Raw genomic sequence first — 24,690 nt, forward strand, 5'->3', positions numbered from 1 at the left:
TTTCCATCTCACCTCAAATTTTTTATTAAGTCAAATAACTTATTTTATTTGTGTGTGTGTGTGATGTATTTTGTATCATAGATGTTTGCTGATAAAGGAATATCATGTTACTGTACAAGTGAAATAACCAGATATTTTTACTCTAAAGGGGGACTAGGATTCAAACTTTACAGTTTATTTCCACTTAAATGTCCTTTTTTCTTTTTTTGCAGCTGATCATTTAAGCAAAGATTTCACTTTTAAGTTAATACAATAATTTGCTTCCTGGCAGAGTTAGATGAGAGGATTAACACTTTACTTTTAACAAAAGTAGCTCTGATGACCTTAAAGGACAATAATGTTGGTCTAAAAAAACTGCGATTATATGATATATCATATCATTTTCCACTTACACTTTTTAACCAACATCAGTCTTGTCCATTTTTTATTGATATTTTAGGCACACAGTTACATGTCACATTATCAACAGCAGTTGAACAGCTTCTAGATTAGTTTTCATAATAAAAAACATACATATAGCACGCTGTTGATACATTTCCCTTAGTTTTATTTTTTTTATAACAAAATTGGACACACAGACAATAGAAAAAAATAGATGCATAAATAATGATAATAGTAAAACATTTAAAAGTTAAGTCCACAGTCCAGCATGACACAAAAGACAAAATCAAAAACAGGCAGACAAGATGAAACAAAACAAACAAAAGCAACCCTAGGCATGCCATACAGCACATAAATAATGTACCTGATTCAAACACAGCTGGATTAGTTTACGTCTTTTATATCTCTGATGAGTGAGGAATGGACTCTAGATAACTTGCTCGTAGCTCGCCATAGTATATTAAATTTTAATTTAAGCCTTATGCATTACACGGATAAAAGGATCAAAACATTAAAAAGCCCAAGTTCATTACTACACTGCACACCAAAGAAAAGAGATGAGGCATAATAAACTCACTAGGTGGAGCTAAAGCTGCTCACCTGGTTTCCTTTTCCATCCTCCACCTCATGCTGAGGAGCCCCATCAGTCCAGCTGCTGAGCTCCAGCTGCTTCTGAAATGGAAACAGTCAAGATTTAATTAAACATCCCTCACAAAGCATCAGCAGAGTGTGTATAATGATCACTTTCACTACAAATGAATAAGCAAGTAATTGACTGGTCCCTAACCATAAAAATAAATATATATATTCATCTTGGTAACAATACAACTAAGAACTGTTTAACAAAACTGTTGATTAGTCAAGATGAAAGAAGAAAAGTTGTACTTGCATTAAGGAAAGGGCTTCATGTTTTGAACAAAAATATTTGTACTTGTGTTACTACTTCAAACAGTTGTGATTTCCAACATCACAAGATGATTTACAGGATAGAAAAACAAAAGAAAATTCTGATAAACAAAATGCTTATGACACAATAGTGTTGTAACAGATCATTTTATTAAAAAAAAGTGTATAGATGCAGACATGTTCAGTTTAAATACAATCTAAAATTAATCTTTTATAAATTTATATTTTTTATAACACTGGAAATGGACTACTTTTAAAACAATTTGCATCTAGTAACAATTCTATGACCAAGTAGCAATTAGCACGAAAGCTATGACAAAAGCATGATGTCATGCAAATACACAAAGCACAAACAATAAAACACACATATTTGCAAACTTGTGGTTTGTATCAACTCCTCATAAATAATGTAAATCCAACAAAAGGAGGACAGTTCAAACATTATTCATTTGTCACCTGTTCGTCTCCGTTCTTCATAAATACAAGAAAAATACTTTTTCTGATCAGAATCCCTGTCACACGCGTGTTAGTTTATCTGGAGTGCTTTCAGTTTGAGTCCTCGAGGCTGCTGCTTTTCTGTTCCGAGCAGTTGCAGAGCCGGACCACGATGCTTTGCAGGCTGGGCTCCACGATGCCGAGCAGGGGCCTCTGGGAAGGATCCCCGTTCCAGCAGGCCTCCATCAGCTGCCAGCATTCCTCATCGAAAGTGGGCAACCGCTCGGGTCGGGCTCCTGGAGACGACAGGGACACAAGTGAGCCGACACATATAGAGACCCAAAATAAACAGATAGTCGTCAGATAGTGAACATCAAGGCTTCATGTCCTGAGGAAGGTTTTTCATTTGAGCTGCATTTTCTTTTTTCTTTTCAGTGTGATGTGTTCAGGATGTTTCTGGGCGTAAAGGGGGTGAAATAAGTCCAAGGGCCGGTCTACCGAGTGTCTGACACGGAGAGATAAAAAGTTTGATGACCACAGGCAGGAATGATTTCCTGTGCAGCATTTGGGTGGAATGCAGCGAATGTGCTTGAGCAGCATGTCGTAAAGTGGGTGGGAGAAAGTGTGCATGATGACACGTAACTTGGACAGCATCATCTCTGACAAAGCAGTTGAAACTGGTGTGTAACTGTGTACTTTCTGCACATCTCCTCTTTAAGAAGTAGGAAGTGATATACATAAACACATGAGAACCATTAAAGTGTCACCGGGTTATGATATACAGTACAGCCCAAAAGTTTGGACACACCTTCTCATTCAATGCGTTTCCTTTATTTTCATGACTATTTACATTGTAGATTTATCAAAACTATTAATGAACACGTGTGGAATTATGTACTTAACAAAAAAGTGTGAAATAACTGAAAACATGTCTTATATTCTAGTAAGCAAAGGGTGGCTACTTTGAGGAATCTAAAATACAAGACATGTTTTCAGTTATTTCACACTTTTTTTGTTAAGTACACAATTCCATATGTGTTCATTCATAGTTTTGATGCCTTCAGTGAGAATCTACAATGTAAATAGTCATGAAAATAAAGAAAACGCATTGAATGAGAAGGTGTGTCCAAACTTTTGGCCTGTACTGTATAATGATTATATGCTGGTGCATCTCAATAAATTAGAATATCATGGAAAAGTCCATTAACACTAGTTCAAGTCAAATAGCCCCAACCAAGTAGTGAGTGCATATAGATGGACATACTTTTCAGAGGCCAACATTTCCATATTAAACATACTTATTAAAATTGGTCTTTTGTAATATTAACATTTTTTTGAGACACTGAATTTTATAATTAGAAATCAATTCATTAATTAAGACATGAAATGTTTCAGTCTGTGTGTAATGGATCTATATAAAATGTTATTTCCACTTTTTGAATTGAATTACTGACATAAATAAACTTTTCTGTGATATTCTAATTTACTAAGATGCACCTGTAATACTGACTATGCTGGATCACCACAACTGTCCAAAATAACAAGTTCCTAACAACTAAAAGGCAACACTACATTTTTATTGTAACTGACCAAACTACTGGGTTTGGAGGAGTTGTTTACCTTTTTTAACATTATTCCAGAGCTGGTCTTTACTGGAGCATTTCTCAAAGGCTTCTGGGAGTTTGACTGAACCAGTGCAGAGGTACCAGAAAAGGATCCCAAAGGCGTAAACATCCACGGAGTTATCGTACTTTCCTGTCAGGAAAAGGGTCATAATGGAAACCTTAACAAGATAAATAACACTCTTGCACAACCACGTTTAATCTTTGACATAAGATAAAATCCCTTACAACAGGGGAATCATCTCAAGTAAATATATTAAGAATGTGACATCAACATCTGTGAACCACTCGTAGCTGCTAGTTCAGACGGTTCTGACCTATTAAAACTGTTTGAAGCCGTACTAAAGGAGTTAATTCAAGATGAAATTATGGACCGTGTGACTGCTCTGTGATGGTACCTGTAAACAGCTCTGGAGCCATGTGGATGGGCGTTCCAACAATGCTGCCAGACATCATGGCCTCTGGTTTACAGAAACCCAGGTCTGTGATCTTCGCACGATTTTGTTTGTCCAACTGGAGCAGGAATGAAAAGAGTGTAAAGCCGGTTAGATAATAGAGCAAGTAAAAACATTTCATATTTTAATAAGATGATGCTGTGAGAACTTAATGTAGTTGTTCTGATCTTTAATATAAACTAGCAACAAAATAGAATGAAAAAAAAACAATCATATCCCATTTATATCTAGCCACAAGGCAGTTTAAAAATGTCAAAGTTTTATTGGTTCTTTGGGCTGCTAGTTGCATCTTGATTGGTCTTTTTTTTGTTGTTGTTTAGTGTCTCATAGAAGCTGTTTTTTTAGAAGATTTTAAAGATTTTGCATTGAAAGTTGTCCTTTTATGTGGAAGTTATTTTGGTATGTCAAAGGAGAAAAAGCACTCCTCCTCATCATCATCATCATCATCAGATATATTGATTTAAAAAACTCTGAAATAATAATGCTATGCCTGTTGATGTGTCAGTTTATAGCGCATCCCTTAAGTGACACATACATGATCACTAAAAACAGACTCAATGCTAAACTTTTAGTTGGTCTGAACTTACCAGAACATTCTTAAGCTTTATGTCTCTGTGCAAGAGGCCCTGACCATGCAGAAAGCGGATCCCCTCCACCACATCCAGAGCGATCTGAAGTCTCTCCCTCAGTGATAAACCGGCCTGGTAGAGACAGAGAGAGCAAGAAAAATTATTTTACTTATAAAATCATAATTGTTCAAGGTTCTTACACCTTTTTCATAGTCAAGTGTAGGTACTTTTCAAGCATTTTCAAGGTGTATTTACTAGTTTTTCCAGCATCTTACAGCTGTGGTAATTAAATTATAACATATGTATAAACAGTACATACTGTATGCCGCAATGCAATTATTTCACTTCTTCATCACATTTAATCAGACACATTGAATGAACATTTTTCTAAATTTGCCACCTACTTGTAAGTAGACTTGGCATGCCATTATATAACCTGACTGAGCCAATAATAAACTACTAATAACTACAATCGGTAGACCAGAATTTCAATATAAAATCTTAAATGTAATTTTATTTTGCACATTTTCAGTTATTTCTTCATCTAAAAAGAGAATTATTCAGTCAGATATTGGTTGATTATGAAAGTAATGCAATTACAATCTCAAGCAGTTTCATGCACATTATTCACAAATACAAGTACATGTCAAACCTTGAACACACCACATCAAAATTAAAGTGTTTTCAGGGATTCCCTGCACCCATGTCTTTCTAATCTCTGCATAATCAAATCACCTTTAAGCCTGTATAGAGGTCTCTGTGCAGCCGCTCCATGATGAGCAGCACAGCGATGCTGGAGCCACCTCCGTAAGTATAATCGATCACAGAGCCATGCAGGTCGACCAGCCGCTCATGCTTGGGCAGGGACCTGAAGCAACACACATCCAAAGCAGAAGGGTGTACATTAACATATTTTACATGATCATAAAAATATCACTTTGTTATCTTAATGTCCTAAAATATTGATGCAAGTCTTGTTTGTCCACATTAAAGCAGTTTTACAAGTTCCTGCATTCCTTGTGTTTATTGCAGTTGGAGCAGATAAGCATCAAACAATTAGACTTTAAACATGCTGACACGTGCACAGAATAGCCTCAAGGCTTTAACAGGCTACAGCGTTTTTTCTTTTTTTTCTTCATTTACAGGGTGGAGTCTGGCTTTCATAATAAGGCAACTGTCATTTACAATAAACGCAGCCCTTGATGCAGCTGCTTCGTTTACACTTTCCCATGAACATCTCTTTGGCATCAGTAAAATGCGCTTCCAGCTGTGATGAGAGTCAGGATTTGTACTAGCCTCGATTTGGTGTGAAGAATTAAATGAACAGAGGAGCAGGATTGTTGCTGAGATCACACCAAAGCAGCTGTCTCGGTTTCTGTGTGTGTGTGATGTTTTCACTCTCACCTCGTGTAGTGAAACTCCAAAGCCAGGTCGTTCCAGTGTTTATCATCAGGCGGTACCACGGACTTTAAGGCGCATGGGTAGTGTCCTCCCCAACTGTCACATAGGTACACAACTCCATACTGACCACGACCCAACTCCCGCCCGAGCTTAGGCTTGCCTGTCAGAAAAACAATGCATGTCATTTTTTTCCCTTAAAGTAGAAAAAAAGAGACTCATTTTACAAAACCTGGTCAAAATGGACAGAATATGTTAAGCCTACAAGTTCTGATTTTATATAAAACTGTCATTTAACTAACAACGACTACTGCAAAGAATGATGATAGGAGAAAATGATGACGCTGTGTGATATTGGTACCCTCCACCCCAACTGTTCTTGTTCTTTGTTCTGTATAAAATGTTAAAATTTCCTCAATAAAAAGTGAATTTAAAAAAAAGTAGAAAAAAGAAAGAGTTTTGCAAATATGTATTCATGCATTAGTTGGGCGGGACTACGACTGATTTCATAAAACTCAATTTCTCCCTCCGGTCAGAATTGATTTGCTTATTGTCAAGTCTTGAAAGGTACGATATTTGTCAAAGCAGACTATTTGTACATGTCTGGTGGAGATATTTAATTATAACAGTCACAAATAACCATGTGTGAAAAATATACATCTCACAGAATTTAAAGAAAGGTATGTGTTTTTGCAGCATTGAGCAGACTTTAAGTTTCACTCCATGCATGTGAACAATGGGAGAATTCTGCGGTGACTCACCATGCAGCAGCACGTCCCTGAGGGAGCGGCTCTCCAGAGACAGGCGGGCCAGCCGAGGGGCGTGGTCCTTCCTCACACGCAGCCACAGGTCCTCAGTGCGCTCCAGACGCCCCGTGTGCCCTTCCTCCAGCTACAAACACCAACACATGACATAACATCTCATGGTTAGCATTAAGAACAGCTGCTAAAAGACTGGCTTCATTTAAAAAAAACATTTAGCTTGCTGTTGTACCAAACCCTAATGTGCCTTACTTTTATCTTTTTAAAACTCATTTTGAGCTCTTATTTTAACTCCATCATTAAAACGTCAGGAGGTGCCCGTGACATTGACCTCTGTGACGATATAGTCATTCGTCACACTGGTTAATGCAGAGTTCCCCGGCCCACAGTTATCTTTGATGTATTTCATATTTATTTTTAACCAGAGGATGATAGCACAGGGTTGAGATCACATCACTGCTGTGTACTTTGTGCTCAGCTGGAACATTAAAGTCAACATAAGAACGAGCATACGTTTACTCCCTAGTCTGCGGCTCTTACGTATCTTGTCTTCTTTTTTTTTTTTCATACAATGGCCAAACCAAGTGTTTGGATGAGAAGTAAATAACCTATAAGCAGTTTGAATGTAGCAAGCTGTAACATGCTTTTTTAAAATGTAATAAAGTTAAGACTGCTACCCAGAATCTCTTACATGCAGTAGCAAACTGAGTAAATCCAGGGCCTGGAAATTTGACCCAGAGTGTTCCGTCACCACCAAACCCAACATACCCCACTCACTATTTGGCAATTAACATCACATCGTTGCAACTCAGGGGATCAGAAAAAGTGCTGAGCGTCTTTGTCTTAAGGAAAGAAAAAATATGCTGCTTTTAAATTCCTGTGTGACCAGAAAGGCTTCATTTTACTCTGATAATAACACACTTTGCATTTACATCCATCACACCTCCTCGACTCAACCTGCTTATCAACACGCTGCAGACCAGTGTTCCTATCTATAACTCATGGTCTCTCCACTTGTGATTCTATTTCCAGCAGGAATGTGACAGAAGTATAATGATATTTTAAATCGGCTGACTTGTTTGCACTGCAATCAATCACTCGGGCTTAAATGTCCTAATTTAATTTATTTATCCACCATCAAAAGCCCAGATTCCTCGAACACCAAATTCACCTAAAATCAGCTCCTCTTACTGTCAGAATTAATCAAATTATTTCTATAACTGCATTAGGAGAAAAGAAGTAGCAAGCGTGGAAATGTGTTCAGTGATGTGACCCACACTGTCTATCATGTGATAATTATCATCAGAGACATTTGAATGGTACTGATTTGTAAGGGACATCATGGATGGAGTCCCAGCTATTTGCACATTGGAGCTTAAAAGGCAAAGAAATTGAAGTGAGGAGGAATAAATGGCTCAACCACGAGCCTGATGGTAACTGAAGATATTACAGAGCTGTCACACAGTTGTCATAAATATGTTCTTACTGGACAATAACTAGCACACAACCCTGCCATCAGCCACAGTGAGTGGAAAAAAAGCTTTGAAACAAAATGCCCTTACTAGTAACAAATCAACATATTTTAAGTTTGTTTTACCCTGAACACATTTTTAATTGACCAAAATGGTACAGTTGAAAACACACTGTGAGAGGGTCAAAATTCTAACAAAAAACACACAAAAAATAAGTTCACAGCTTTTTGAATGTACACAGTGCCATGGACACACATTGCTAAGCTTCTATACTGATTGTCAGGTTGCCCTGGTAGCCACACCCTATAGCATAGCCTGCTTTATCAACCATTTTAGTCTAAATGGGACCATAATTTATAAAATGAACATCATGCTGCACTGAAAAAGAATTAAAACTAGTGATTAAGACCATAAACCCATAAGGAAAATATTTACTGAGGACATAAATCAACGGGACTACTTTTAGCAAATAGTGGCCACCTGTTGTCCATTAGAAATAACGCTGTTTTAAGGCACATCACTTTGTTGTTAACGTTTTACAAAGCCCTGTTTTTATTCTCTCCACCTTTCAGGCCTACAGTATCTCACCTGACTATTACAGGTCCACTAAAAGAACTAGTTGTGCAGCCAGCTCCATTTTATTGTGTTATAAATAGGGAATGCAATTATTTACAAATCCTTTACAATCAATTAAACAGCACAACGACAAGATGTATATATTCACTTATTCTAAATTTGCTGCATTCTCTTTTCAATAATGCATTACAATGTCCCAACTTCTTTGGTATCAGAGTTGTAGATTGGTCTGTCAGCAGCTCACAAGGAGAAGATTTCATCTGTCAGAGCTTGACTTTACATCCACTAGTGGTCTGATGTTTTCAGTTATATTCTTTTCAAGACAAAGGAAGGAATACAATAGAGCAGAGTGGTCCAGGCATTGGCAGAGATGAGGAATTAAAGAAAAAGATAGCAAAGAAGAGATAAAGTTCACCTGGCGCAGAGATGCTGCAAAGGCCTCATGGGAGCTGTTGAGGCGGGTTCTGAACTGGGCGCAGATGCTTCTGGCCAGTTTGGCAGCACTGAGACTTTCTATGGCGTCCTGGGCCACTTTCCGCTTCCACTCTGGAGTGATGGCGGGAGGGTTCACAAACGTTATCCTGTGGATTATCTAAGAGCAAAACACAGAGTAAGAACACTTCTTCAGAAGTCACCATTCATTCACCATGCGGCTTGAAACTCTTATCTCTGATCTTGTGCGGCACAGACCTGTTTGATTTGCTCCCAGAAGAGTCTCGTGACAGAGGATCCTGAATGAAAGGTGACCTCCACATGATAGGCAGCATTTAATAACTGTGGCAGGGGAGAAAGTAAATATAGAGCAGAATCCACAGTTTGCAACATCAGTTAATGTCATCAGTTGTTCTTGAGGTTGTTGACACTGATTGCTTTCTGAAATGTCACTTGTGTTTGTTGGAAAACCATTTATTGCTAATAAATGTCTCTGACCCCACGTTGAACCCTATCTTTTTGTTTACTTTTCTGCAAACCTTCTGTTAGTTCACACTTAGGCTCAAAAGGTTAAATGAAAAGTAGACAAATAAAATACTTCCTTAACATTTGGAATTGGATTACTGACAATTGTTATGTTGGAGCCTCAGTCAAGTCTCCAGCTTTCTGTTTCACTTTGTTATAAATTTTGCATTTAATAATTTACTTTTTATAGCCCTCAGCAAAGTTACAGAGTGAAATAAAACCTACTAAATACATAAAATCTAAAATATTGTACAAGGAACTAAAAAAGCCTCCTGTTTTTTAAACTATGCCCACCTGTTTGAGGTGATTGGAAGTGATATTGTGGACAGAGACATCCATGTTTGACTTCTCCAGACTGTTGAGACATCGCTCCAGAGTTCCTACGAAGCTCTCCCTCAGATAGTCCACAGAACTGATCAGCTTATTGGCCACGGCCTGATTCAGACGAACCACTATCAACTCCTGGATCTGGTGGATGCAAGATTTGATCTCCTTCGATGTAACGGGTTCTCCATTAGTTGTTACAATGATGTCTGCAGTTCAAAGAAAATAATTTGTCGAGTTAATTTGTAGTGTGTGTGAGAAACCCTGATGAATTAATGCCATCAGATGTTATTATGAGATAGTTTTGATGCTGAACGTAATGTACTGAAGCATGACAACAAAGGGCCATTTCACAACACAAGTAGTTGTACTCTATCAAGTCATCACTGCCTAATGAAACACAAAAAGATTAAATTCAGTTAATGAGACTTAGCAAATGTTTGTCCATGAGCAAAACATCTTGGGGACACACTGTATCACATATTCTGTGTACTTATTTATCACAGTTGGATACCTGGAATACTGTGTGGTTTTGCATTACACAGAGAGAGGTTTCTGTCATTCAGCCAACCCACAGCAGTATAAAAAGGGTCAGACAGAAACTTCTCAGTATAACGTAATACAGGAAAACATTTCCACTACGGCCTCTGAATATATAATATATATAAAAATTATACATATATATATATATATATATATATATATAATATATATAAAAATTATACATATATATATATATAAAATATATATATAAAAATGATATATATATATATATATATATATATATATATATATATATATATATATATATATATATATATATATATATATATATATATATATATATATATATATATATATATATATATATATATATATATATATATAAAATATATATATTTTTTTTTTATCACACTGGAGCATGGGACATGTTGGAATGTGACTGCGAGGAAAGAATATGGCTGAAATTCTCTCTATGTTGAAAATGAATACCATTTAACAAAAAAAAAAAAAAAAAAGACCATCTTTCCAAAATCCTGAGGCATATTGATGGGAAAAATAAGGACACTATGGCAAGCTTTGACCTCGCTACACCTAGAAAACCCGCTCTTGGAAAAGTGAGACCAGAAGAAAACAAAACACAACAAGCATTGAAAGACTTTACTCAGCTGCTCACATCCGTCGCCTCAAACACTGAAGAACTTTGTGTCTTTGAGATTATGAAACGCAGCTGGCTCAGCCTTCCGTCTGCAGGTCTAGAGGTCACGACAGAATCTAAAGACAGTGACAAACTGCCGACTAAAACACCCTGGACCTGGATAGTAAAGACAAGACTGTTTTTTCTCCCTCAGAGACACGTTGGCAGTATCACAAAGAATGACAGAAAGAATGAACAAAATGAAATAATCTGAATGGCTACCACGAGTCAGTCATCTTGTTAAATAGAGAAATAATAAAGTCGGAATCCTTTCTCATTAAGTTGAAAATTTGAGAGCAAAATAAACAACATGCTTATTTTTGAGTAATCCCATGTGAAGTCACTGGGGTTTATCAGAGCAAATCACATTTTCCACTTTACAGAATCTAAAACAAAACACTGCTATTTATTTCATATACAGTGCTTCATATAACTCAGGAGTAGAGATCTAGAACTGCTACTATTCATCAATTCATCTAATTGAATGGAATAAATCACTGTTTAGAATAAATAAATTAAATTTGAAACAACCCCAGGATACTGACTGTAAGGTTTGTCTGAAGAGAAAAAAATACTTTATCATAATAAAGTCAGTCTACTTCTGGACTGAATTCAAACATACTGTCACAGATGACTTCATGGCCATAAAGACTAGCCTTTTCACAACAAACAAAATACTGTATAACTCTCACTAGTTCTTATTTCATTTCAGTATGAACTTTTAATACTTGTAATACATGATAAGAAGCCTCACAGCAGCAGATACAACCACACAGAAATGTATAAACCATCTCTGCAGACAATACATGAAAACCACACCACATTATAAACTAAGGTAACAGCTGATAATGTTAAAAAAAAAAAAAAAAATGTCAATGTCAATTAATATCAAAAGGTATATATATACTACAACATACTACATACACTGATGGAAAGATCCCGGTTGCGAAAAAGTACAAAATAATAATCATTTTGTGCTTTAGTGATCTCTACAGGAATAATCTCAAAGCCCTTATTTGAACACTATAAAGCATTAAATTTTACTTCCCTGCTGTTGTTTTTGAGGCTTTTATTTTGTATTATATGGACAAGAATCACTATTTTGATATAATCAAACTTAATAAGACTTATCCCGTCACTGTAATCAGAACTCTGCTTTTCCTTTTTACTCTTTAAGAGTTGCTATAATTTAGATTTTCCTCAAAACAGTAGTTATGGAAATGGTAAATAGTAAACATGTTAAAAGTTAGGAGAAAATGTAGTAGTTCCATTATTCGTACACCAACTTTATCGTATAATTTTCTGTGCGTTTCATCAATTATATATAATGTGAGGAACCCTGCCTGATTTGTAGCATTTATCCAGCTTCTTTACTCACTAACCTGTAAACTCCAGGTTGGCAGCATCCTCCAGCAGCTGTTCTTTCATGCTGCCCAGCGTTTCCACTATCATCTCCTTCATCTCTTCCTGTTTTCGGTTAGCGATGGCCATAAGGGAGTTGAAGAGTTCACCCTCTTTCTCACGGGTGTACTCCAGCCTGCGCGGCGTTATCTGCAGGTCCCTCTGCATGTCAAAGGCCTGCAGAAAAGTGGAGCAGAAAGGACAAAGGTCTGTCGTGATTTTTTATGCAGAATGACATAAAGCCGTTCATGCAAAGGAAAAAACTGGAGAAGAAACAGCATAGCAATCACAGATATATACAGTACAGGCCAAAAGTTTGGACACACCCATCTCATTCAATGTGTTTTTCTTTATTTTCATGACTATTTACATTGTAGATTCTCACTGAAGGCATCAAAACTATGAATAAAACACATATGGAATTATATACTTAACAAAAAAAGTGTGAAATAACTGAAAACATGTCTTGTATTTTAGATTCCTCAAAGTAACCACCCTTTGCTTACTAGAATATAAGACATGTTTTCAGTTATTTCACACTTTTTTGTTAAGTACATAATTCCACATGTGTTCATTAATAGTTTTGATGAATTTACAATGTCAATAGTCATGAAAATAAAGGAAAAACATTGAATGAGAAGGTGTGTCCAAACTTTTGGCCTGTACTGTAGATGAACAGTGCATCTTCCTCTGACCTGGTTGATGAAAAGATCTAGACAGCGACAGTGAACCCCATTAAGCAGGTTGGCAGCCTCCACCTGCTGGTTTTGCAGCACTTGGCGAGTAAAAGGCACCAGCAACCGATGCAGCCTTTCGAAAGCCTCACCCAGCACGCTCTGGGGCTTAGCACCCGGGGTGGGTATCTGTGTAGGGGCGCCACAGGAGCAGTTCCCTGTCGGGCTACTGAGGAAGCCGAGGGAGAGTAGCTGCTTATGGAGGGGGCTTTTCTCCCTCTCTTTTTCCTTTTCCTTCTCTGCACGGCGGCCGGGTTCTGGGGAGGCTGCTGGAATGGTGTCAGGGATCCGAATAAAACAGATGGGAAAGGGGAGCATCTCTTTGACCTTCCAGAGCTCCGCCACCTGCTCTGCGCTTAAGGAGTCTTGGTTGATGGCGTAGAGTATGATGGGGATCACGCTGCGGGTGCAGTCTTCCAAAGCCTCTTCTATTGGCTGGACACTCGGACAAGGCACCACCATGACCTTCGTTTCCTGAGGAAAAAGAAAAACACAAAAATGTTACTTTAATTTCAAGCTGGTTTATAGACAGGTAATTGTTAAGGAATATAGTTCTTTGAAAGGCCAGTGCACCCAAATTATACAAAACATTTTATAGGTACCCTTCTGAAAACCCAGCCAGCAGACAGCGCTCACATGGTTCGCACAGCTTTTTAAGAGTAAAGTTTGAGCACTTTAAAGGTAATAAAATCCATGATGCATCTCTTGATCTGCTGGATAGGCAACTGCATGCTAACACTTTTGCTGTTTGAACATAAAACGGTGATGTTATGTCAGTGATGTATTTAAAGTTTCTGGAAACTGTCCTCAAGTATCCAAACAGTTGAGGTGATTTAGTAATGGTGTTTATGCCATTTGTTTTTATGTATTCTTTATTTAAATGGTCAGCAATTTACTGATAATGAACATACAGTACTGATGTATATTTAGCTATTTATTTATTCTTTATATTCTTGTGTATTTCTAGAATCTATGACAATGTCATACATTGGTTGTCTAGTTAATATTTTTTTAAGAAAGCAACCTTTGCATATTCATATTGGTGCAGAATCAATGCACAATTCACATAGAAAAGGTACATTTTCATTGTAGCTCAAAATGTTACTATATTAGCCACCATATCGGAAATCTGATTTTTTTTTACTCTCTTAAATCTTTATCAGTTTCACTTTACCATATTGCTCAGGCTCTAATTCATATGGGGCCAGAGTGTGAAACAGTTTCTTCTTCTTCTCAAGTCAACTTCCAATGATTACAACCCTGGTGTACGTTACTTTTCTTGCTGTGTTCTTTATCAGGTCTGAAAAATGTCCTGGTCACTGTGAGTAATTCTTAGACCTCATCGTGATTTAATGTTTTCAGGCAACATCAGAAAACATAATCAGGTTAATGCTTATATATGTCTGATATGTCTTATTTAGGCTACTTTAGATGAACTGAACTTATGACAAAAAATGAAGAAATGGGTCTTCACAGCAAAACTATAACCACTATTGTATAAAGTCTTCAAGGCAACTGGAACATAGTTATGGCAGAAGATATTTAAATGGCTTCAAGTGCAAAAGCAAGAAAAAACACTACAACACACATCACATGCTCCTTCTATTTCTGAAAACCTAATGGTTCATAAATATCTTTGGTGGTCTTGGGAATGTCTGTGACAGGGCAGGAAAATTATGCAAGTAAAAAGGTTTTCTTAACCCTTGAGAAATAACGTCTAACAAAAATAGTCTCGGAGAGTGGGCCTGAGAGGGAGACTGTGACGGGGGGAAAGCAGCCAGAGAAAAGAGGCAAAAATGACCAACAGCTACACAAAGGAGACAGTCAGTCCTGTCTCCAAGAAACAAGAGCAAAGCCCATCTGAGCAGTCTCTTTGGAACAAAGATAGCCTGCAAACATTTGCTCACAACCAGTCAAAATCAATACAATGTTTGAATTGATTTAATGCCGTTAGTTTTCAATAACAACCTTGAAAGAAAATGTCTGTGGGCTATTTTAAAGTTACAATTTTGTTTTTGTTTTTCAAGTAGCGTCAGTGTAAGTTAGCATTAAACTTTGACAAAGCAACACGATCAAGACAAATGGACAAATAAGAAATTAGAGTCTTGTTCCATTAGCATATTTTAAGGGTGACTGCTAATATAACAGGCCTTTGTTAACAAGCAGACGTGCTTATGTGAATTCATAGCGCAATGAACATGAAACAATATGTCCTTCAAAAGAATTTTAGAAACATGGTGATAGCAAAGCACCCTTTATGCCCTTTGGGTGCTTAAATTTAGTTGGGGATCAGGGGTTAACTTGGGGATGAAGAAAGGGATAATTAGCACCTCTAAAGCAGGTGGCTGTGATTATAGCAGGGCTGTGTGAATACCACAGTGAGCAGAGAGATTCTGTGCCTTTGTTTACCCCAACTTAAACATGTTAATCTCTTATCCGTTCAGCTGAAACCTAAAGAGAGGCACCGTGCTTTAGATTGTGAGAATCCAATGTTCACACCTTGAAATTAATATTAACATAATTTTAAGAATATTTAATTTTTATTTGGCCATGGAAATCAGTTTGTCATTCAGTCTCTTATCTGTAATAAGTTTTGTTTTATTACAGCTTTTAAGTCTCTGAGGTCCTCTCAAGTGTGACAAACCCTTTGACACAAATGAGGGACTGCAGGTCCTTCGTCTCTCAGTCACATGTGAAAATGTGACAGTGGTGTGAAATGATTGGCTTTACCTCCAGCAGAACTAATCTTTTCCTTCCAGGGACTAATCTATTACACTTTTCTGTGTCTTTCTGATATAAGACTGGTGTATCTTAACCCATTGAAGCCTGGAAAGCGGATACGTCGTTTTGTCGTATTTGTATAAGCTCTCAAATACTTTTTGAATTTAATTTCTATCTGCTACAGAGGCTGAAAAATCTATTATTTAGTAGAAGCGTTGACACTTCTGTTGAATTTCCAGAAAAACTTCAGGTTTTAGGGGCTTATTTTAAAATCGCCCAGAGGTTTTACAGGCAGTTTTAGGCATCAATGGGTTAAAGCAGCATGTTAAAGGTTTTTAAATTGTATTAGCTACAATTAACTATAAACAACATAGTCTGTTTATCACAAACGGACAACAAAGAGAATCATGGAAGTTCAGCCCATAGATTGAACCCAATTAAAGAACATTAAAGAGGCAATGTGTAAGATATGGCTATATTTAAGTTACTTAAAATTATCAACAGAATGTGAAGTAGTAACAGGCTTGACGTTATGTCAAAGTCATTTATGTATTGTGTTACAGAGACATCTAACCTGCTGCACAACATCTTTCTAACCAACACCCACTGTCTTATTATATCGGAGTCACAAAAAGGTACCTAACTCAGACATGGGACTTACAGGCTGCAGACCTCACTCTTGACTCTGCATCACATCGCTGCCTGTGCCTCCATTCTGCTGGTGTGTTGTTGGTCTCTGTCTTTGTGCAGTGAATAATTCATACAATTTTAGCACAAGCTGAAATGCTTTTCTAAAAATATGTGGTCGCAATGTGATCACGTTGCCCCTTTAACTCTAAAATAATGTTTTTAAGCTATTCCACAACACCAATGAGATGCACTGACTGTGGGGCGCCCCGGCGGCCCACCTGGTAGAGCACGTACCATAGAGGCTTTGACTTCGCAAGCGGGTGGTCCGGGTTCGAGCCCTTTCCCGCATGTCTTCCCCCTTTCACTCTCTCTCACACTATTAAATAAAGCCTTGAAAAAAGGCCAAAAAAAAATATTTTAAAAATTTTAAAAAAAGAGATACACTGACTGATGCGCTTTAATCTCAAACATGTATTTTTAAGATACAAGCAATGTTCATGTGTTTAATGTGTGTCAACATTAGTACAAATAGATATTCTTAACAGAAATGTTGGACAGAAAAACCCTCTGAATAGTCCTTTGTATTCGTACGGCTCACACAAAACCCTAAGTAAATATAATTAGATATTATTAAAAAACAAGAAAGTCTCTGGAACAACATGATCAACCAGTGTACCAGAGTTCAGTTGGCAACTATGGCAACTTCATCACAGCAAAGGGTTTTGGATTTTTAAACATGACCTAGTCATGTGAATCGCACCAGACCAGTGGCATTACGTAAGGGGGCTGGGCGAGTGGGCTGCCCTGAAGCAGAGCTCGGCCTAGATTCTGAGGCTGTGATGCTCGCTAAGGGGCCTTGGTCTAAAGGATTAGAGACTAATTTCCACGTGTCACACATGACAAGGAATGACTACGATCCATACACCACGTTAAATCAATTCACTCCAACAAGATATTGTGATTTTCAGGTTACACTGACTGAAGACCAGCATGACCGCAACACTGTGTACAACGAGTTTTCCTTTGTCCACATAACCTAAGCAGGCCTTTGACATAACCTTACAGTAACCTGTGAATCTTTTCTAAGAAGAAAAGCGACTGGAAAAGAAAAGAATGCACTTCTGGACAGTAGTGCAAACAATTTAGTAAAGTAAACACTGAACAACAAGGAAATAATCAGCTCTGCTCAGTAATCTGTTTGTGAGCTAAACCATGTGTGAACACAAAGGTTAGTTCAGAGACAAGGGTAAAAAAACTCCATCTTTCCTTTTGTTAATGGCTACCAGGGAAATATAAAAATAATAAACCGACAGGACTGTAAATCAATGACATAACTAAAGGTTTTCCATGGTGATATCAAGTGTGCCTAAACAAACAGATGCAAAATCAGACTTTTTTTCTCCACATAAAACTGCAAAACAACATAAAACTAGAGGTAATTTAAGTGCATCGTGAATAAATTTACTTCTCTCCATTAATGTTTCTTAAATTGCTCCAAACCTCTTTCTAAAAAGTTGTTAAGACAACTGAAAAACATATTACTGTAGAATTGAAGATTATTAATAATTCATTATTCTTAACCGATAATCCAAACTTGCGTCGCGGGGAGCTGAAGCCAATCCCAGCTGACATTAGGCAAGAGGTGGGGCACACCCTGGAGAGGTCACCAGAATCACAGGGCTGACACATAGAAGCAAACGACCATTTATGCTCTCATTCACTCCAACGGGCAATTTAGAGTCACCAATTTAATCTAAGCTGCATGTTTTTGGACTGTTGAAGGAAGCCAGAGTACCCAGAAAGGACCAACATGGGGAGAAAATGCAAACTCCACACAGATGAGCTGCAAGCTGGATTCAAACCTGCAACCCTCTTGCGACCCTCTTTCAACCCTGCTGTGAGGTGAAAGTGCTAAGCACTACACCACTGTGTAGCCCTGTACATTATACAGATGATTGGCATGCCAATTAATCTGTGAGATATTCACAGATATGTTCAAAGAAAATGGAGAGGACCATGCAAAGGTTTCGGCTTCAGCCACATACGTGCTAAGATTCTCTTTATCATGACTGTAACTGGAGCCTCTTAATGCCGTCCATCAATCAGCATCTCCACTGTTCAAATACAAGGAAGTACAGATACCACCATTTGATGTCATCAACTTCATTTTATGTCAAATCTTGCAAAAGCTTGCCCACAGGGCTTCAGAGCTTTCTGTCAAAAAAAACACCCAATTTTCATCCAACTACATACACTGTACTCATCTCACCTTCACTGACTAAAACTCTGAGTTTCAGTGTCACAGTTCACAAGGAGGGAACAAATTACTGCCAGGAGGGACAACCATGTAAATGGTTTCATATCAAACTCCTTACTAAGACTATGAAAGGACACTGTGCTGAGAAAGTACATCCAGTAAGTTTCACCCTGTGTCCACGGCCTGAGATTTAAAGTGTACCTGTAGCAGTGGGTGATGCAGGGTGATCTCCAGCTCTGCTAGCCTGTGGGCCGGGTCCTCACATTCCTCATGGATCTCGAGGTCTTCTCGGGGTACTGTGTCCCAGCGGCCACAGTTTGCCGCCAGCTGGTGCACCAGCTCATACTGGCCAGGCAGTGCTAAGCTGAGCCGTGTCTGTCTCCCATGGGTGAAACACAGCTTCCGCCTTTTGCAGACAGTACCCTGGACTCCTTCACAAGCCTCTCCGGCCTCGGGGCCCAGTGGCAGCAGCCTCTCCCCCAGAAGGCAGTTGAGCAGCTGGTAGCGGGCAGCACAGTCCTGGCCAAGTACCAGGATGTACGGGGCAGCGCCCACAGTGTTGCGCAGAAACTCTTCCTCATGGGTGGGGAAAGAAATGCAGCTGAGCTGGCCTGGGGGAACAGACAGAATAAAAGGAGGTTGAGAGCTAGACCGACAGACTGTATAAAAGCAGTGGATGTAGCCACCGTGATATCAACCATTGGTTTTCAGACTACTATTTTGAAGCCTTGAGCAGCATTGTGGCTCTTGCCATCTTGGCTTTTGGAGCCAAAAGTGACTTTATTTGGATGAGAGGGTGTAAGTTATGAGCTAGTGCTAGCTAGCTTGGTTCGCAAGGTGCAAAAATTGACATTTTTGGGTGACCAAAACTGTTCCAGTTAATATTTCTGAACTGAAAAGAAACCCCACTGTGATTGACACAACGATCGAAGTTGAAAACATGGACAGCGCCCAAAGAATACCCTGCTTTATCGTCTATTTTACTCCAAATGGCACCATAATTCAAAAAAAAGAATATCGCGCTGTATTAAAGACTTAAAACCAGCGATAAACTCAATAAGAAAATGTTTACAGAGGTAATAAATCAAGTGAGAAGTAGGGGCACCTTCTAATTGACTTCTATACAATCAGACTTATTTTTGCAACTAGTTGTGTGGCCCCCTTTTGGCCATTAAAGACCATGCATGCATGCAGCAATTAGCTTTTTTGGAGCTCTTGGTAAATACTGTAAGCAGAGACATGGTATTTTGTGACCCATTATCGTTTTATCTGATCATCATTCCAGACTATACAGAAGAACCCTGTTCAATGATGGAGGTATGCAATTTTTTATGTCCAAGATTAGTCCTTGGGCTATGATTTCCTGAAACAGCCCTAAGATGTGGAGCACACACAAAAAAACCTAATTCATCCTCATTACTGAGGGTATCAGACATAATCCTCAGCAAGGCTGAGTCACAGTCTAAAGCAGTTATATAACAATCGGGAAAGAACAACATTGGCCTACCTTATACTCATATACAAGTGCATTTCTTTTTAACATACATGTGTTTTCCTGTAACTGTTGCTGTAATCTCAGCATTCCCCTACCAGTATTCACCCCTTGACCCAACATGGCACATTAAAGCCTGTTGTTTCAGACAGACCTGTACCCCCCCAGAGGAAAGACCAAACAGTCAGTGCAGACCTATGCATAACCTCTAGCAAAAAATGAGATCAAGAACTATTGAATGATTCTTCTGCATCATATGACGCACATCTTTGTCCAGAGGAGTAAGTGTAACTAAGACATTTTGCTAAATGAATCCAGTTTAGTAGGTGAAGATGTGTTAAGCTTTGCCCTGAAAGGCTGCATTATGGTCCCTTTTTTCCCGTTGATAATGACTAATCTTTGACTTAACATAGTTAATTCAATGTAGAGGAAAATTATTTTGACCTTCTCTATGTACAGGCCACCAGTGACTGTAGCACATGGCATTCTATTGTCAAACCATCACTTCTGTGCATTTAATCAATGGTTCACAGATGCCAGATTATATATGGAGCTGTGAAAAGCATTTTATAAAGCGATGATCTGGAGTGGCTGTAATGAAGAAATGTGATACAATATCAAATGGGGAGTGTGGTATGATCATTTCAATGGACTCAGGGGGACAATATGTCCAGTCTAAAAGTAAACCAAAATAACACACACACAGCACAATCAATGCAAATAAAAGAATGAGTGTCTGATATCCCAGGCTCTCAGCCAGCTAGAGTGCAGTGCAGAAATCTCAGCATATTTGGTGCACTTATGCTTTTCAGAAGGAGCTTAATCTCTCTGGTTTTCCATTACCCTAATTAGGGCATTTTTTTTCAGTCTACTTGTTGGTGGGGAAAATCACTCACGACGTGTTAGCTCTTTCTAACACAGGATACATACAGACCACTGTTTTAACATGGTTAAACACTTTGACATTGAGGTGCACCACAGGGATGTTTCTGCTGCATGTGTTCAAACCTACCTGACTCGCAATACGCTGAATCCGAGTTTGTGGTGGATGCACATGCATTGCTGTAGTTTTGCCTTATTTCCCGAAAGAAACCATTAGTCTCCTTCAGGTTTTTCTTCAGCTGTATGGTGTGTTTGTTGTAGCTGTTAAATATCCTCGTCAGCTCCCGAGCTAAAGGAGTCGTTTTCTGTTGCTGTACATTTCCCTCCATGGTCTTCTTGTGCCGTCTTCTCCTCAAAGTTAAACAGGTGCCAAACACACAAATTGTACGTCTTCTGTTGTGCTGCTCAAATGTCAATCAATCCCGGTATCACACCTTTTTCCGTGCGTGCTAGTTAGTTAGTAGACATGTTTGTCTACCCACCTGCCTGGCAGTGTGAAATAATAACATTAACATTAGTGTTTTAGTGCTGAAATGCAGTTTTTTGTGTCAGTGAATAAAGTATAGGCTTGTGTTGTTATATTGCTGGAAGTCACTAGCACGACTGGAGGACAGAAACAAACAAAGTAACCGCTAATTCGTCATCTTCCTTGTTACCACAGACTGTGTGACTGGTGAAAGAGGGAGGAGTGTCTTAAAAATCAGAATATACCAACACCACGACGAAATGTCGCCGACCAACGTGCTAAATAATGCGTGTTTTGCGACCTAGCTGCGGTCCAGATAACGTTAGCGCTGCTAGCCAGAAGGCATCCCCGCTCCGTCCTCGCCTTGGCCTGGCCAAACACACATAGCCGCTAACTCCACCTAAACAGTCCAGGGCAAAGTCTCACACCCATGCAGCTCCGTGTTTTAAAGAGGGGGCCCAACTTTGACAGTTGCCTCTAAATGACAAGCTAAGCACGACAGGAAAAACGGCGTTGGTGTTCTCCTGAGCGGACTGGTCCTGACTCCGTGGGAAAAGATCTTCCTAAACTGGCTCTGGCCCGGAGAAGCCAGCGGACATCTTCCACCCTGCGGAGCGACGGCGACACAACCTTACATGAAACTATTTTCTCTTCCGATAACGATGAGGAAGATGAAGAGGAGAGTCCGTGCTGGTGGTGCAGGGCGAGGTGTCTGGGACCAACTCACATAGCTGAGACCAAGCAATCAAATCACTGCAAAACAGAAAGTCGACACAGCCAAAGTTAGGGAGAGGAAAGGGCGGGGTTCGGGGCGACGCGGTGCAGTCTGGGAAATGTAGGAATGTTGGTTTTAGTGTAACCGGTGGAGGCTACTCTGCGTTGTGTAAAGTTGACGCTCAGACCAGTTTTCCTTTTGGAGGCGATCTCCGTTTATTCTCACAGCCTGACAGATACAATTAAAATAAACAATCTCCAGTTAGTCCTTCCCTCATTCAGCTCCTAAGCAAATGTACAAAAGTATATTACAGATTTTGACATTTAAAACAACATTTAAGCATAACGGTCAATTAACGGACATACACAGGAAAGAAATGCAGCTTACCTCTGCCATCAACAGTTACAAACGGGCAGTATATATACAGTAAACGGACACACAAAAATGACGTGGATTACAGGAGCTTAATGAAACACAAGCACAAGCAGACTAAAGAGGATAACATGTCAGGTAAGAACTATATATACAGATTTTGGGAAATTATAATACAAGAAATGAAAACTAAATAACTATCTTATTTGCAATATTTCTGTACAATTTTATATTATATATTAGCCTTGTTACATTAGTTCATCAACAGCTCTGTGCATGAACTCTCTTTCAGTGGTGGAATGTAACTAAGTACATTTATTCAGATACTGTACTTCTTTTTATTTCTACTCCACTACATTTAGCTGACTGCTTTAGGTGTTTTTTTTTATTAATTCAACCTCATAACAGCTATATTTAAATGAGCTCTGGGAAATGTAGGAATGTTGGTTTTAGTTCATCAACAGCTCTGTGCACGAACTCTTTTTTAGTGGTGGAATGTAACTAATTACATTTATTCAGTTACTGTACTTTTTTATTTGTACTCCACTACATTTAGCTGACAGCTTTATTTTTTTATTTTTTTTTTATTAATTCAACCTCATAACAGTATAGTATAGTTAAAATGAGCTCTACCTTGACAACAGTAAACTGCTGCTAACATAAATGCATCAACAATAATAATCCAATAATATATTTGGAATATATTAAACAATGTTCACAATGAGTACTTTTACTTTTGATACTATAAGTACAGTTTGTTGCTGATACATTTGTACTTTTACTTCAGTGAGGTTTTGAATGCAGGACTTTTACTTGTAGTGAAGTCATTTCACAGTGTGGTATTAGTACTTTTACTGAAGGATCTGAATATTTTTCCACCATTTATACATCCATCCTATGGTCCAGTATGTGGATAGATCACTTTGTAGTGAATGTATTGTTTGGTAATGTTTAACTTTAGCCTTTATTGCCCCTTTGACACTGTGTTGGCCTACATATTACATAACTGCGGCTATCTGTACTGTATATAACATAACCAGGCAATTCTATAGGCTTGCTATTTTTATTAGGCACTTTTGACAAAGTACAAATCATAGTTACAGGTCCAGTCCAACATCAATAATTCACAGTTGTCTGAAAGATCAGTGCCAACAACAAAAACACTTCATCATAGCTGTCTTACAAAGTTGCTCTTTTGGTTTAATTTAACATGAAAAGAGAGGCCTTTCACCAGCATATACATTTAATTTCTGTGGCTAATTGTGGCCTTTAGAAGACTGACCATGTGAAGTGGAGGAAATCTTGTGTTTTTTCCCCGCTGCAGACTATACAGTCTATCACTGATCCACATCACTTTTCCCTAAACAACTCACATCTCATTCATATTCAAAAACTCATGGTACGGGTAATCTTATGAGTACATGTATGAAGCAATATGTAATAATAACCAGTGTTTTTTAATTTACACACATACTTTACTTAGTTAGGAATTTGATGTACTTGTACTTGACTTCATCATTCATCTTCCTTCTTTCTATTTCTGTTACAACTCAGATGGAAACATTGTAGTTTTTACTCCACTACTTTCATTTGACATACAAAACTTATGATCAGCTTGTAAAAAATGAAATAGTTAAAATTGCTCCACTTGACTGACAGTGTTGCTATTTACACATTAATGCATCAGTAATAACAATATAATATATGACAGTATAACATTCAAAGAGCCAATTTATGTGCATTGTGGGTACTTTTACATTTGATACTCTGAGTAAATCTCGCTTAAGTACTTTACTTTCATTTTCATGCAGAACTTTTGCTGATACACATTTTACAACATCTAATTAACTAAACCAAAAGAGCAGCTTTTTAAGGCAGCTATGATGGTAGTCAGTATGTAACTGATTTGTACTTTGTCAAAAGATCCTAATAAAAAATAGCAGGCCTATTAAATGGCCTGGTTGTG

General features: G+C 38.2%; 1 protein-coding gene across 1 annotated transcript; it reads right to left on the bottom strand.

Moving 5' to 3' along the window:
* Nucleotides 1-1,420: 1,420 nt before the first annotated feature.
* On the bottom strand, nucleotides 1,421-22,417 carry dstyk (dual serine/threonine and tyrosine protein kinase). The gene is made up of 14 exons (XM_059329878.1): nucleotides 21,302-22,417; nucleotides 18,999-19,408; nucleotides 13,151-13,663; nucleotides 12,437-12,632; nucleotides 9,827-10,065; nucleotides 9,266-9,349; nucleotides 8,991-9,167; nucleotides 6,528-6,657; nucleotides 5,773-5,929; nucleotides 5,104-5,236; nucleotides 4,387-4,500; nucleotides 3,743-3,857; nucleotides 3,343-3,477; nucleotides 1,421-2,018 (listed from the first exon to the last, which is right to left on the bottom strand). Exons 1-14 carry the CDS (start codon nucleotides 21,498-21,500, stop codon nucleotides 1,834-1,836), a joined length of 2,787 nt encoding a protein of 928 aa, XP_059185861.1. The 5' UTR covers nucleotides 21,501-22,417; the 3' UTR covers nucleotides 1,421-1,833.
* Nucleotides 22,418-24,690: the final 2,273 nt, after the last annotated feature.

The sequence above is a fragment of the Centropristis striata genome, chromosome 3 (genome assembly GCF_030273125.1).
Source record: "Centropristis striata isolate RG_2023a ecotype Rhode Island chromosome 3, C.striata_1.0, whole genome shotgun sequence".
NCBI classification, from domain to species: domain Eukaryota; kingdom Metazoa; phylum Chordata; class Actinopteri; order Perciformes; family Serranidae; genus Centropristis; species Centropristis striata.

What these genes read in the sequence shown, in the direction of transcription:
- dstyk (XM_059329878.1), bottom strand. Translation starts at nt 21,500, where the DNA reads ATGGAGGGAAATGTACAGCAACAGAAAACGACTCCTTTAGCTCGGGAG. An exon ending in TCTGGGAGCAAATCAAACAG is followed by an intron (nt 9,168 to 9,265) that starts GTCTGTGCCGCA and finishes TTTTGCTCTTAG; the next exon opens with ATAATCCACAGGATAACGTT. An exon ending in ACCTCTATACAGGCTTAAAG is followed by an intron (nt 4,501 to 5,103) that starts GTGATTTGATTA and finishes TGTCTCTACCAG; the next exon opens with GCCGGTTTATCACTGAGGGA.